Genomic DNA, 14,659 nt, shown 5'->3' with positions numbered 1-14,659 from the left:
TTACCATATGGAATTCGTTTATTTTTAAATAACTGCAGGCTATTCTCATTTTAAATTGTGATTTATCAACTGTCCAATTGAGTATAACAGGTCACACATAGTGTATGGTATAATTTCTGTATTTGTTCATGTGCAATGCAGTAATTTGGATCTTGGTCTCAGACATGCTGCTGTGCAAAAGTTTTAGGCACTAAAAGTAAAATGCAAGGGAACCACAACAATAGTGAAATTAATATAAGTCAGTACAGATTTGACGGTTGTGATTTTCAGATATTTTTTATACAACCATGGTTTAAATCAAGTCGTTCCCTTCTATTATAATCACTGACAAAAAGCACTTCACTGGGAGGTATTTTCTTTCATCATCTGAATAGAAATAATGACACTTTTTTTTTAAACATCTTTGATGAGAAAGGCTGTCAGTGTTGCTGTGATTTTTATTGTACAGTTACTGCTCATTAGAATGGTTAGATTTCTTTGCCCAAAGAATCAATGGCATAATAAATAAAGTAGTATGCAATTGTTACAAAATAATGTAACCCTATGTACAATGCTGGTAGGACAGGGCATAAATGGACACCTGAGCTGAAAATAAAACATCAAAATCTGAGTTGAGTCAGTTCATACTGACTACACAAAATTCATTCTATACAAGTACCAAAGAGGATGATTTTGGCTACATTATGTACTTACCCTTCACTCTCACATTCAATCACACACACATGCACATCTCATTTTTTAATTACACCCATTGTTTTTATAAAACCACTCAATGCCACCCCAAATGCAAATAGTATTCAAGTACAGTCTCACAAATAAAAGGCTATTAACATTATTTTACACATTTTCATTTTTTTGTTTCTTTTTTAAGAAAACCAATTTCAATCAGCATGAATTATGGCACACTCACATCTTAATAAAGGCAAAAAAAAAAAAATCCTCATAATTGTTACAAGCACATAAACGTGTAAGATTTGAAAAAAGGCCACTTTAGTATAAAACTGTATCATGTGAGCACATAGGAATTCTGTACCAAGTCCACAGTGAATCAGTCAGTTTTTGTGACAGATGATCTGTGCCAGATGTGCTTAAAATCTATATTGCATTAATATTTTTTTATTTTATGAGACCCCAGAGATCAAACAGTCCTTCATTAGTCTTACTCTGAATGGAAAGCTGATGTGATACTTTGGTATGGCATCGTATTTAAATTGAAGTGTGAGAATCAAAACAGACAATATTTACATGATAGTGTGATTTAAGTTGCTTTCAAACATTTACTTTTTTCAAAAAGCTGTCCCTTGTGTCATCACATTTTCTCTTGTCTAGGAAGAAAGAACACACAAAATATTGCAGCTGTGCAAATCTTTTAGCAAAACACACACCTGTCAAAAAAATAGACATGAGACTTAATCAACCATGGAAATTTTAGAGTACAGAAAGACAAAAATGTGTTTTTAGATAGCTTCATCACGGGCTGAACACAAACTGTTGAACATTCAATGTGTCGAGCCTCCCATTTGCCCATATTTATTATCATGAAGTGAGTCTTAAAAGTCTTTTATTTTCTTCCTGAGAAAGGCTGCAGGAATAGTCAACCTCTGCCTGGTTCCTTTTTCTTTCAGTGTTTGAATCTGGGAGACAAAGACAAGGTGAAATTAAAAGTCACGCTTAGATATTTTTCTGCCAAATTAAATGAAGACTAGACCAATCAGTCTTCATGAATTGTTACCTTACCTCCTACTCACAAGCTCTACCGGCCACCATACAAGTGGATCTTGGCAAACGAGATAGTCTCGTCGTAGTCCTTGTGGCCCTTTTCATAGATGACAAAGATGTACTTCCGGTCCTCTGGAGAACCACTGTCCAGTGATGTGATGCATGAGTAGCCACTTGGCCCTGCCCATATCTGGGCGGCTTTGTTCTCCCAAGATTTGCCATTGGTCAGCGACCAACGTAAGGTTAGGTTAACTCCTGAGGGAGATGAAGCAAGAGGTTAGTTTGTTCATTAGAGCTGAAACAATGAGTTGGTTAATTGATCAGTCAATCTAAATACAGATTCAAATAATCTGATTCAAATAAGAGTATTTCCTGCTTTTCTTTGTCATATAGCATTATATACGTCACATTTACAAAGTGGTAATCAGCATCAGAGATTTAATTGATTAATTGAAAAAAATAATGCGTTGATGTAACTCTGTCAGCGGTTCATACTGTGTTGCTCGTTGGAGGGGTTGGTGAAGTACAGCACTCCGTCTTTTTGCAGAGCTCCAGCTGCTACAACAGGATCCACCAGTGCGTAGTCGAAGTACAGATCATCTATGGGCAGCGACACTCCTGCGTCATAGCTGCGCACCACCACACGACACCTGCAGTGGTAGTTGTTCTGGTTCCGCACATTGATGACGATGCTGCCGTCCATCATCTCAACCGGCTGCAGAGGCGCAGGGAGGGAGGAAAAGGTTTAATTTGATCGTGTGAAAAATTAATATCAACTGGGAGCAGACTGTAGACTTTCATGGTCATTAAGTACTGTTCTGGTTGCAGCAAGGCCATACTTTCCAAAGGAGAACGAATGAGCAGATTAAATGAAGTGTATGAAAAGGGGGGTAGTTTGTTAGTTAATTTCTGCAAAAACATTGCAAATGAATTAAGTTCACAGTGCTTGAGATAGCTTCCAGATGTTTTAAAAATATCTGAATATTTTTTATTTTTTGGCCACAAGGAGGCAGAATAACTCCACAACAAGCTGAACATTTGTAATCATCAGCAGGAAGCGTACCTGGCACTCGTCAGGGTTGAAATCCTGCGCTTTCTTTGGCTGGTTGAAGGGGATGCTTTTCAACGCTGCACCGTTGTACCAGTTAAGTCCATGGTCGTCACTCAGGATGCAGAAAACACCGTCCCCCTCTAGTGTTCCATGACCACAAACCACCAATCTCCCCTTCTTGGGATTGTAACGCTTCTGAAGAGAAAAAGACACAACCAGGATGTAGACTCAGTGCACAAAACTTAAACACAACAGAAATAAAATTCAATTCTGTAAATCATGTCTGTATGAGGGGCAAAGTAGAAATCTCAAGATTAGCTGATTCTTAAATTCTGACTGTATTAGTATTACAACATGGCACAGGAACCTCGAAGCAAAGAATAAAAACGTGCCTTTCAAGTGAAAAGTCATCAGAAGAATATAATAAACATTGTGGCTGTTATGTTTTTGCATTTTGTATTCTCTCATCGTGTGCTTACTTGTTGAAAACACAACAAAAGTAGAGCAAATGAATAATGAAGCAATGTGTGAGAAGAGAAATTTTAGTGCCCTAAAAACTGTCAGAAATGTCCACAAACATAATAGCTCATAATAAATGACACAGGTGCTCAACTCTCTGTGAAGAGGGATAAGCCACTGATTTGCATAATTACAACTCCCGTCCTTTTATATAATCGTTCTGTTGCTGCAAACATTTCAAATGCTCCAATGTCTCGATCTAATGTTGCGACCGCTTTCAATGTGCTTGTTCAATTAGGCAAAAAATAAAGCTCAGTTTCCACACAATATAACTAGGTTCCCATTAGGCGAGGAAATTTTTGGATACAATTACAATTTTGCAACCTAATACAAGGATGAGCTCATTGTGATGTAAATATACCATTGATCATCTTGTCATTCTGATCGCATTTTAACTCTAGATCACGCAAAGTCAGAAAAAATGAAATGTGGGTACATCACACCAAAATATTTTTAAGCATACTTAAGTACTTACAGTGGTACCAGGACACCTCAAGTCAAGTATGACTACACATTCTTGAAAAAAACAATTCTTAATGATCCTGCACCTATACAGGTGTTTTCACTTAACTGTTTAATTAAAGCTCCTCTCGGGGCAGTGTGAGTGTGTACAAACTGCAACTGATTGACATCTGCTTCACTTGTTGACTTTGTTGTACCTGTTCGGGTGGAGGAACTTACCCCATTAGATTCCTAATTATTATCATTATTATTATTATTATCATCACTATTATTTTTAAGAATTTTGGGGCACATTTTTTTGCCTTTATTGACAGTCTACAGTAGAGAGCTATGGTGAGAGACAGTTGGGGAATGTCCAGTACACAGTGTTAGACAAATAATTTCCACATAATTAAAGTAACTAGTGACTATAGCTGTCAAGTAAATGTAGTGGGAGTTAACGTGCTTAGTTACTTTCCACCACCGTTGAAAGCTTCACATAAATATACTTAGCTTGGTCACTATTGAATTAAGACTGAAAAAAGGTTTCATGGCAACTCTCACAGCACATACATGTTCCACAGTTCCCTGTTCAGTTTCAGCTTGTGACTGCTCTTCCTCTTTGTGGATTTGTCTGAAACTGGCATATTTTCTCATAAGTTTCATCCGTGTTTACTTATGCCCACAAAACGGGTGCATATGTGTTGGCCTTAAAAAAACTGCCAAATCTGCTAGTCAGAGTGCTGACAGCCAGATCTGTTTTACAGCTGAGAAATGCTGATAACTGACAATAAAAACCAGTGAAGTCTCCTCTGTAGGAGTGTATTGTTACTTTAAAGTTCAAGTCCATTTTCATCAATTCACTTACAATTTCTCTACAGACAGTTCATGATGTATTTACAGTATTTTGTCTACACTGCATATCCTAACTTAGACTGTCCCGCTTTACAGAAAAATGTGTGGTGATTAAGCTAGTTTCTATGAATGTAGAACATTTAGTATAAAAACAAACCAAAAAAATCCTCCTCTCAGGAAGTACAGAAAAGTATGTTAAGTTTGTTTGGTGTTTCAAATTCATACACAAAGTTTCAATAACACTTTCAATAGCATAAGGTATATAAAGTAAGATTTTTACAACAGAAATTTTGTGACTCAGCGTTACTTTATAAATCACAGGGACGTCTTTTAAATCTCAGTTTAACGCCTGTAATCACCACCAATACATGACCAAACTGTCAGTGGCTTAGAATCTGTAAAACGCAGCACACAGGTAATTTAGCTTAAATTTTAGCTCACTTTACAGCTAGAAAGCATCTCACCCCACGAGTTCTCACTCCTTTGCATCATATCATTCTCTCACCTGGATGCCGAAGCCCGGCCCGGCAACAAAGTTCTTGACTCCGAGCTGGACCGAGAGGTTTCTGGGTGGGCTCCAGCTGAGGCCGTCGTCAAAGCTCTCCACCATCATGGTGCTGGATGGGCTGCAGAGGTAGAGGTGGAAGCAGATGGTGTAGATCAGGATCACTGAGCCCACCTCTTCGTCCACCACCACAGACCCCAGGTTCAGGCCGTCCGGCATCGTTCCATCGTCAACAATAAATGTGGTCGGGGACCAGGTGGCTCCTGGAGGGATGAAGGGGAACGAGGAGAGGAGGAGATCAAGAGCAAAATCTGAGACAACCTTTTACATTAACTACAATAATTTAACTCCAGATCTCATTATAAATCTAACTGCATTCTGAACAAAGTTGTTTACAGCGGTTGATTATTAAACTCTCTCACCAGCGCTCAACCTCAAATTCTGAATTTGTTGTCAGTTTCTGTTCCTACTTTTGTGCAAATTTTGCTTTAAGGCTGTGAACTATTTATTTTACAGCAGCTGATGTAAATATATTCAGATACTAGAGCAAGTCTTGTCAAGCAGCCGTATTAGGTTTTGTGTCCAAAAATGCAGCGAAAACTCAGAGATAGAGCCATAGTTTGATATGTGTGTACATGTGTAAAATCCTTTGAGTAACACCATTAAAATAATGCACCCAAACACTTCATGTTTTGTTTGTGGGTTTGTCAATTTCATACTTTGGTCCTAAAGAAACATTATTTATGATTACTCACTTACTTACAAAAAAGGGGGTTTGTAGAAAGACGTAAGATAAAAGTAAGATATCAATAAAGAAAGAGCTTTGCTATTGGTATCAAAAGCATCATACTGGCAGTCATTCAGGAAGCCTGACGGTCAAACATTTCCTGTCTGTTCCTGTTTCTGAATATTTTAAGTCAGTTCCACTGACTTGGTTTGTTCACTTAGCAAACTCTATTCTCTGGTGAAGGCCCTAATATATGACTGAAAGCACTGGAAAATCTGAAAAATAACTGTACTTTGTGATGGGAATTGTGTTGTATCAAGTTTGTATTTTCTGATTAATTTGACTATTAACAACTTAAATGTGTAGTTATATTACAAGTTGGAAAACTTAATTAAGATAAGATTAAGTTGTTTTCAAAAGAAACCAAAAAACTATTGAGGACTTAAGAGATTGTTAACCATTGTGCTGTTTGTTGTTACTAAGTGCTGCTGACCTATAACCACTGACATGGATTCACAACTACTCTTTTAATGTGTGTCTATGGACTCTGTGGTTTGTGTGTATATCTAACGGTTTCTGACTGCATGACTGCCTGGGTGGTCGTCATGCCTTTGTCCGTGGACCGCCGCAATGCAATGAACTTTGCTCCCACATCGCTGGCAGACGATTTCCTGCCCTCAGCAAAAGCCAGTAGGCTTCCTTCGGGGGTGAAGGTGATCAGCGGGATCCTGTAGGTGTTCACCTGCCCCTGGCCTTGACTCACCCACAGCAGCTGCTCCTCATACAGCAGAGGGTCAATCTGGAGAGAAATGCAGAAAAATTAAGAGACTGAGTGGAGGAACAGACAAGCTGACAAAAGGAAAGGGAAAGAACTGAATTATCTGTGGGCAAAACCAGTCCGGGCAAGAATAATATCTGCACTATCCATCAGGTGTCTGGTTACACAGTAAGGTGATGTTCATATTTTCAGTTCAGGAAGTATTTAGGCAAAATATCCTAAAGATTCCACTTAAGTCAAGCTGAATTAACACTTTTGAAAGCCTACTGTACTGTACTTAAATATAAACTGATAAAAAAAAAAAAATTCATTGGCAATTATTTTGTAATTTTTTTCATGTACAAACATTTCATGGTTCCAACTTCTCAAATGTGAGGATTTGCTCCTTTTCCTTGTACTTATTTCATTTTAATATTTCTATTTGTTTTCATTTTCAGGTTTGAACAAAACAAACACTGTGGAGGTGTCAGCATTTTCTGAAAGTTTACAAACCAAACAATCAATCTAACTGATTAATCGAGAAATACATCAGCAGATGTATGAATGCAAAAGTTAAATAATTAGCTGCAGTCTGATGCAAAACAGTTAAATAACCGACTAAAACAATAAAATGCTGCTTTTATATAAATGCACGAGTAAAAGTACTCTAATGATATCGTATATGAATACGTCTAATGAGTACTACACTGCTGCAGAGCCTCTGTATTGTGTTGTAAAGTGTATCTTTCGCAAGTAATGAGAGTTCACTGTACCTCTGCAGGGCTATAGAAACAAACACTGGGGGACAACACAGCGGAGAGCAGTAAGGACAGTGCAGCGAGCCGGCCTCCTTTTTCCATGTTAGATCCACGTCCCGAATCCGTCTTCTTTACTCCGACAGACGAGCGAAGAGATGAGCTCAGAAATAAACCGGCAAGAACAACAATAAGCAGAGGGATAAACGCGGAAACACTCTCCTCAAACCACCCACACTTCGATCCAAAACTCTGCAGCTAGCTTATAAGTCATATGATCAAGGTGGCCGGTCACATGACTCCCGCCACTCACCAAAATAAAAGAGGAAACATTTTTATAAAATGAAACAACTTTGAACTTAAAATGTATAACTACACTTTTGAAAATAGTCTTTCATTTAACCGGCGTTAAATGAAATCAAAAGTATTGATTTGTTTTGGTAACATTTTTTTTTCTTCTATTTAATTTCCTCTTATAAGATTTGATTTGATAATATCAACATACATTGATATCAACAACGTTTATTTTCGACTCTAGGCAGACTCTAGGCAATTTAGACCATGTGTTATTAATTCCACTGAATTTATGCGTTTAATTTTGTTCTTCATTTACTGTTTCTGAATACACTTACTATGCTACCCACAAGGGGGCAGACGTTTCTTAAAACAACACACCGGATGTCCACATCATTCGTGTTCAACTGAACAGTGTACAACATTTTGGCAGAGTTTTCATGATGGTGACTGAGATGAAGCAAGCCGAGAGCCACTTTAGCTGTAGAATAACACTAAACTATATAAATGTGTTAAGTCTGAGATTTAAGCGTAAACATTATCCACTGATTTGCACTAGTAATGAACCGTTATATTACTGGGCAGAGTCATTGTACTGTCTGTAATCAGTGCATGTTATGGTCAGGTGATATTCCAAGCTAGTTAATTTATTCTACATGTTATTTATTTATTTATTTATTTATTTCTGTACATTGTTCATCCTTACACTTGTATTTGTGTTTTATTTACTTTTCTGGAACACTGCGATTTCCCTTTGGGATTAATAAAGAACTCTATCTGTCCATTTATGCAGGAATTGGATTTAACGTAAGATTTAATGCTCAATCCAGTGTCTTTGTGAGTACAGCAAGACAAATATACTGCATGTATGAGCTTGTATCTCTCGATCAGCAATTATCCTTGGACTTTATTGTGTAACAGTTCCAGTGAAGCTTGATTTCACGATGCCAATGAAATCAAACTGGTTGCTCTTCATAAATGCCAATAAAATATTTGCCATCTACCATAAAACATTTTCGCTGCATGCTGCACTTATAAGACTGACTTTATTCTATAACACAGAATCTCAATGACATTAAGATTATAAGCACCAACAGGGTTTCTTAGCCTTTGCATATAAAAATTGTTCAACTAGCACTGTTCACCCGCTCTCTTGTGAGTGTATGTTGAGCTAAGAACCACAAACCACATTCCTGTAGTCATGAGGACGGGCTGATCTGAGTCACACGCTCCGAGAGAGAGAAACACACAGTGAGAGAGAGAGAGAAGCAGGAACGAAACTCATTTGCGTGTGAAAGTAACATACGCCACAGCCTGTAAACGCTGCGAGACGCATATGTTTTCAAGGTAACTACTCTTTATGTGGAAATATTCCCTGGAACCAGGGGTTACAACAAGACCGAGTGGAGAGTGTAAATCATCACTTGTTGAAATGATGGATTTTCATCTGAAATGCAGGTAGGACGTGTTTAATATACGTATATGTATTAGTATGGACTCTTGTGTTGGTTTTGGTTTCAAAGCTTCACTGACTCAGTCCTGAGCCACTGGGAAGAAAAACGCAGGTCAGTCAGTTAAAGACAATCAAGTGTTTCTGGATAACTTTTGTGCAGAAGAAGTGTAACGTGAAGGCAAAAAAGTTTAAAACTTTTCGTAGGTTAATTGTTTTAAATCCATAGTTCTCGGACAACATGTAGGCTTCGGTTTAAATCACAGACAAAAAGGGTGCCAAGTATTGATTTTTATGCAGGAGTGGCTCCTAAAATACTGACAACCTAAAGAAAAAGAGGCAAATTTAAAGTGAAAGTTATTTTCAAAATGATTCTAACAAACTATGTTCAGCAGTGCAGAGCAGCGGACATGAAAACGGATGAGATGCATTTTATGATAACAGACTGTGAGTTGGGTTTTTTTAATGATAAGTTCAAGACAGCGGTGCTATTTCCTCTACCTGACAGTTAAACTCTGACAATGCTGCTTGTGCAAAGACAAAGCCTTCTGTTTGCATGTGTGTGAACAATTTCATTTTTTTTTCTTGAGCAGGTGCAGTGTAAGGAGGCAGTGATGAATTGGTCCAGAGTTGTTGGGACTTTGTTTACATGAGAGGAAGTGAAAATGAAAACAGATAAAAGTGGAGGGGGTGGGGGGTATTATGTATAAAGAGAGAGCTGATAAAGAGGTTAGACTGAAGGGGACAAACTGACATCATGGCTGCAGCAATGAGTTTTCACACGTCAGTGCAAAAATGTGGCACTGTCACAGGCAAGCAGACGAGAATGCAAGATGGGGAGAGACCTAAAGGGACTCGGTTTTGTCTATGAGTAGCATTTCTTTAGTTTTATCTGTTTCTTTCTTTCTATTTAACTTCTTTCACAGATGTTAGGTTGTTGATAGGATCACAGGAAGTGTGCTGCGTACGCTGTGCTGAGGAGAGACCCTGTTCAGGAGCATAGAAACACTTCTTATCCTCTGTAAACAGACCCAGCTACACCGCCAAGATACAACATGAGGCTAAAGGCTCATAAAAATGTAAATTCACCTAGGTCTACTCTTCTAAACTGAATCTATCCAGTTGGAGAGCACTAGCCTCATGTTAGCCCTCTGCAAGCAGAGAACACCATTACCTCGTCATAGCAGTAAAGGCCATCAGCCCTGAAAGCAGAAGTGATCTGGTTTCCTGCAAGTTTTGATACTTCTTTCTTTGGCCTCTTCAATTACACAACCTAAGTGCTTGAATGCTTCCCGAACACGTTTATCAGAGATAAAGGCTGTGGCTCATCTGAAGGGCTTTCTAGAGAGAGATTGTACTAGTCTGGCATGAATGTTCCCAAACCACTTATGTCATTCATGAGTTTCTTTTGTGGCTCATTTTGCTTCCGAGGTAATTGCAAAGTGATGTGTGACTGCCGTCACATGAAGCCACTGGATCCTCTTTTGTTCTGACTTTTTCAACCATGTTGAAATTATGAAATGTTCCAGATTTTCCGCCCTTAGTGAGACATCAGCTGTTTACCTTTAACTAATATTTATTCTCTTTTCTCCCTCAGGATCTGGTGACCTCGGAAATGATGGAGGACAGAAATGGAGTTTGTCACGTGATGGAGGAGAGTGAGGTGGATGTAGAAATCAGACAAACCAAACCTCAGTCACAAGCCAACAACAACAGACCCAACTGGTCAAATGGTAAAGTCTTCTCCTTTATGTGTTTAACTCTATTGCAAAAAGTCCTTCTTAGGCTTAGTATCACATGACATGATCAAGAGGACTCAACTGGGCTATAGTTTGCTTTAACGTGGCTCTTTAGAAGGCCTGGGCTAATACCAACATTTGTATTTAAAGGTATTGATAAGCTAAATATACAGTTGAACCGTGCACCAGAGCTGTATTTCACCACTTGGTCTCCATTTCCTCATAAACCTCTGCCCTGCAGTGTGCTCAGAAAGTTTTTTTTTATTTTCACTGAAGTATAACAGACCCATGACCATCCTTACACTGCAGCACTACTCACACAGCATTAGAGAAGCATTGTTAACATGTAGGCACCATAACATCACGCTCATGTGCTTTAAATGCCAGTAAACGGACATGTAAAGATGTGAATGAAAGGGAGATAATTTAACGTCTTAACACACAATTCCTCCATTTCATTTACACTTAAGTGGATTAGGGGGTTGGAAAATCATCTTTTTGCATCTGACCAGATCATACAATGGATAAAATCTGTATTAGCTTTTTCAACTCTTCATTGAAGCTGTGTGGTGTTTAAGCAAAGTGAAATGTTAAAATCTAAAACTAGACAAGAATGGCTGTACCATTTCAGCCAATGGAAATGCTTTACATGAATTCTGTATCGTTTCATACATTACCACGGCACTGAGGTGAGGCTTTATTAATGTCTTTTTGATTTTGTGTTCATGTCTTGATTATGCTTTCTTCCTTATCCTCTTCTTTGCCACTTTGCCATGATTCTTTTTTGATTAGGCTCTCATTCCTGTCACACTTCTGTTTTCAGCTTTGATGTAATGATTCTTTTGTGTACTGCTCTTTCTCTTTTCTCTTTCCTTCTCTCTCTCTCTCTCCCTCTCTCACACACACACTTTCACTCATTCACTCTCAGGTCAGTGTGTTCTGTCAATGCGATGCTGTTCAACGTTAAACCCCAGTTTTGATCTGTCTCTGTGCCGCGCCAAACTGGAGAATGATGGCTTCCAGGTCAGCATAGTGGCAGAAATAGTGTAAAATTCAAACATCTTTACCACAGAATTACATCTTAATTAGGTTAATTTGGATTGTTAATTTGTTGTTTTGTGTGTGCGTGTGTGTGTGTGTGTGTGTTTTGTCCTGTTAGATTCCAGTCACAGACATGGAGGCACCACTGAGAACAGCACTGGACGTTCCCTCAGTCAGGAGATACATGGTTTTTAACTCGGCTCTCTTCCATTTCATAATGGCACCGGTATGATCCTCACGCTCTCTATCTCTGTCCAATCTTACCAACTATTTATTCTAACCACATTTTACTCTTCCCATGCCTCTGCAGTTCTAATTCTCACCGTTAAAAAGAGAATATCCAGAGGCAGTTAAAAAAACAAATATTTTATGCTTTTGATATTACAGTTAATGTTTACATCCTCTCCTCTCCTTCCACCAGGTGCTGTATGTGGTGGTGTGGTGTGCCGTGTTCTCCACCCTCCACCTCTACATCACTGTCAGTGACTACTGGGTCCTCTGTCTCTCTGTCAGCCTGGTCTCCATCTTCCTCACCACTGCCATCATCTTCATCCTCCACCACAGTAACAAGGAGGTAAATGGGACCTGTATGGCACATGAATGTTGGCATTTTCATATTAATAATATAGTTATGACATTCTCTAAAATATCCTACATGGGTTTCAGTAGTGATACAACCTGAGCGGGACATAACTGATTCTCAAACTTGTTTCTGTGTCAGATCAACATGAACTTAGACGTTCGGTTAATCCAGGTGAACGAGCGGATGGTGAGACACAAACTGCTGGTGGCCGTGGCCGACTGGGTGCAGAACTGCACTGGAAACATGCAGGTTGTTCTCAGTTGATGTTCAATGAAATGAAAGATGTCAGCAATTTAGGACATACGTCGGTTTGAAAACTACAAAAAAAGTGCAAAAAGGAAAAAAAAATCCACTCCAGTGGAATAATCATACCATGTCTGAATTGTACTAGAGTGCATCGCCACTAATCACGAGCAGTGATTTTGCCTAGTACATCAGATTGAACTGAAATTGAATGGTTTTACTTTGACAGTCTGCTAATACTATCATATTCCTCTGTCTGTGTCTTCCTGCAGTTGTACTTTGTATACTGGGACATGTCCCGCTGTCTGAGGGCACTGACTGAAACTTTAGAAGAGCACAGCTTTGTGGCGAATGACACTCAGGTGAGTGAGTCGAGTACATCTGTCGCTCTGCTTGTTCTCCTGCTGCTTCATCGATTTTTTATGTGCACCCACGTTAGTCCTCCTTTGAAATCAACAGAAACATAAACCCAAGTGCTGTTGAAAGGATATTTTTGTCTAGACAAACAGAGACTCCGTCTTTGAAGGAAAGCATCACGTTTCACAGCTTTCATCCGTGCAGTGTGGAGAAAGTTAAACTGATCCGATCAATGTCACACTTTCACCAGAAGAAACTGAAGAAGAAGATGTCCCACCTCGTCCTTGTGGCCGAAGTCGCGGCTGTTGACCCCGAGGCTGGAGGCTCAGATGGGGAGCAGGACTCAGATGAACAGAGGCCTCTGCTCAGACGTGAGGACACAGGCTGCAGTACCTCATCCAGCCAGCGGGAGGACGCCAAAGTCATCACCAACTACAGCCTCATCCCTGACCCATCCCTGCCTGCTCAGGTAAGAGAATGAATTGATGCTGCAGGATGTCTTTTTCTGTTAGAGCCTGAAAGATATAGCAACAGCTTTGACCTCTTAGCAACTCTGGCTTCTGTAACCAACCCTGGACTACAAAAAATAACTGAGCAATTTTAACGACTTAATAAATGTCCAAATAAATAAAAACTTGAGTTTTTAGCCATGGTCAACAAGGATGAATTTTCATTTTGAATTTCAATACCACTAACAGTAAATGTAAGCTTCCATACAGGCATATATTGTTAGTAACTTCTGTTTTTTTGCAGGCTAAAGCTTACCAGCTTCTGATGACGTACAGTGCAGCCTATGTGAAGCTGCTGGTGTCTGAGAGGCTGTCAGGACCGTCACACCACCGCCTACGATCCCGGAGGAATCACTGCACCACCGCCCCTCTGTGCCTCTGCCAGTACATCAAAAAGAAGATCCTTCGATAACAGACCTGACCAATGGCAAACCAGGAACCTGGTACATAGAGCTGGTGGCGTACTAAGTTTAAGACTTTTGCTTTGTACCCAGATTCTTGAACAGACAAACTGATATATGAGACCATTTCCTCCAGAGGAAACATGGATGAAAGACATTTTGATACTATAAAGAACCTGTTTGGAGCTTCTCATTCATGATTTCTCTGTTTTAAAGTCTGTTTCTCTGGCCTGTGTGGTTCCTACTGTACCTCTGCTGCTGTTTCCACGCCAGCTCTGTGTTTGCATCACGTGGATATTTGTCCATTTGCACCCTGCCAAATGCTGTCACTCTGAGAACACAGGTCCATCCAGCTGCTGTAAAACAATATTTGTACTCTTGTATACACGACAGTCGAAGCACTCAAATCTACTGTTTAAATTATTTTCACTAATAATAAAAAGATTCTTGTGATTTAAAGTAGGTTCTATAGTATTTGTCTAAGTGACTGACTTGTAACTAAGTACATTTATTCCAGGACTGCACCTAAGTACAATTTTGAGGTACTGTACTTTACTTGCATATTTCCATTTCATGCTCCTGGACTCAAAAGAACATTATTTTACTCTGAAATGTAGTAAAGTAAAAATGTACCTCAAAATTATACTGTAGTTGTAGTAAAATGCATTTAGTTCCATTCCACCCCTGGAGTTTGAATGCAGGAATTTTACCAG

At 39.1% G+C, this 14,659-nt stretch overlaps 2 protein-coding genes across 4 annotated transcripts; one reads left to right on the top strand and one right to left on the bottom strand.

Annotated features, from left to right (window-relative positions):
• Positions 1–419: 419 nt before the first annotated feature.
• Positions 420–7,582, bottom strand: neu1 (neuraminidase 1). 2 transcript variants are annotated; one of them, XM_041053977.1, is made up of 7 exons: positions 7,348–7,582; positions 6,427–6,616; positions 5,091–5,353; positions 2,783–2,965; positions 2,215–2,434; positions 1,738–1,974; positions 420–1,634 (listed from the first exon to the last, which is right to left on the bottom strand). In XM_041053977.1, exons 1-6 carry the CDS (start codon positions 7,432–7,434, stop codon positions 1,754–1,756), a joined length of 1,164 nt encoding a protein of 387 aa, XP_040909911.1. In that variant the 5' UTR covers positions 7,435–7,582; the 3' UTR covers positions 420–1,634; positions 1,738–1,753. The 2 variants fall into 2 exon arrangements, with proteins under 2 accessions (XP_040909911.1, XP_040909912.1); XM_041053978.1 differs by having other exon boundaries at positions 1,749–1,974.
• Positions 7,583–8,889: 1,307 nt separating this feature from the next.
• LOC121192456 (transmembrane protein 268) lies at positions 8,890–14,405 on the top strand. 2 transcript variants are annotated; one of them, XM_041054168.1, is made up of 9 exons: positions 8,890–9,081; positions 10,671–10,806; positions 11,741–11,835; positions 11,972–12,079; positions 12,275–12,427; positions 12,575–12,685; positions 12,952–13,041; positions 13,290–13,505; positions 13,790–14,405. In XM_041054168.1, exons 1-9 carry the CDS (start codon positions 9,076–9,078, stop codon positions 13,955–13,957), a joined length of 1,083 nt encoding a protein of 360 aa, XP_040910102.1. In that variant the 5' UTR covers positions 8,890–9,075; the 3' UTR covers positions 13,958–14,405. The 2 variants fall into 2 exon arrangements, with proteins under 2 accessions (XP_040910102.1, XP_040910101.1); XM_041054167.1 differs by having other exon boundaries at positions 8,892–9,081; positions 13,287–13,505.
• Positions 14,406–14,659: the final 254 nt, after the last annotated feature.

The sequence above is a fragment of the Toxotes jaculatrix genome, chromosome 13 (genome assembly GCF_017976425.1).
Source record: "Toxotes jaculatrix isolate fToxJac2 chromosome 13, fToxJac2.pri, whole genome shotgun sequence".
Lineage (NCBI taxonomy): Eukaryota > Metazoa > Chordata > Actinopteri > Toxotidae > Toxotes > Toxotes jaculatrix.
This window is presented reverse-complemented; position numbering and strand designations above follow the sequence as displayed.

Bases quoted from the DNA above. Each gene is read 5' to 3' on its own strand.
- LOC121192456 (XM_041054167.1), top strand. The intron at 12,080-12,274 runs GTATGATCCTCA...TCCTTCCACCAG, and splicing joins TCCATTTCATAATGGCACCG to GTGCTGTATGTGGTGGTGTG. The intron at 12,428-12,574 runs GTAAATGGGACC...TTTCTGTGTCAG, and splicing joins TCCACCACAGTAACAAGGAG to ATCAACATGAACTTAGACGT.
- neu1 (XM_041053977.1), bottom strand. From the start codon at position 7,434: ATGGAAAAAGGAGGCCGGCTCGCTGCACTGTCCTTACTGCTCTCCGCT. The intron at 6,617-7,347 runs GTACAGTGAACT...ATTTCTCTCCAG, and splicing joins GTTTCTATAGCCCTGCAGAG to ATTGACCCTCTGCTGTATGA. The intron at 2,435-2,782 runs GTACGCTTCCTG...GCGCCTCTGCAG, and splicing joins TCAACCCTGACGAGTGCCAG to CCGGTTGAGATGATGGACGG.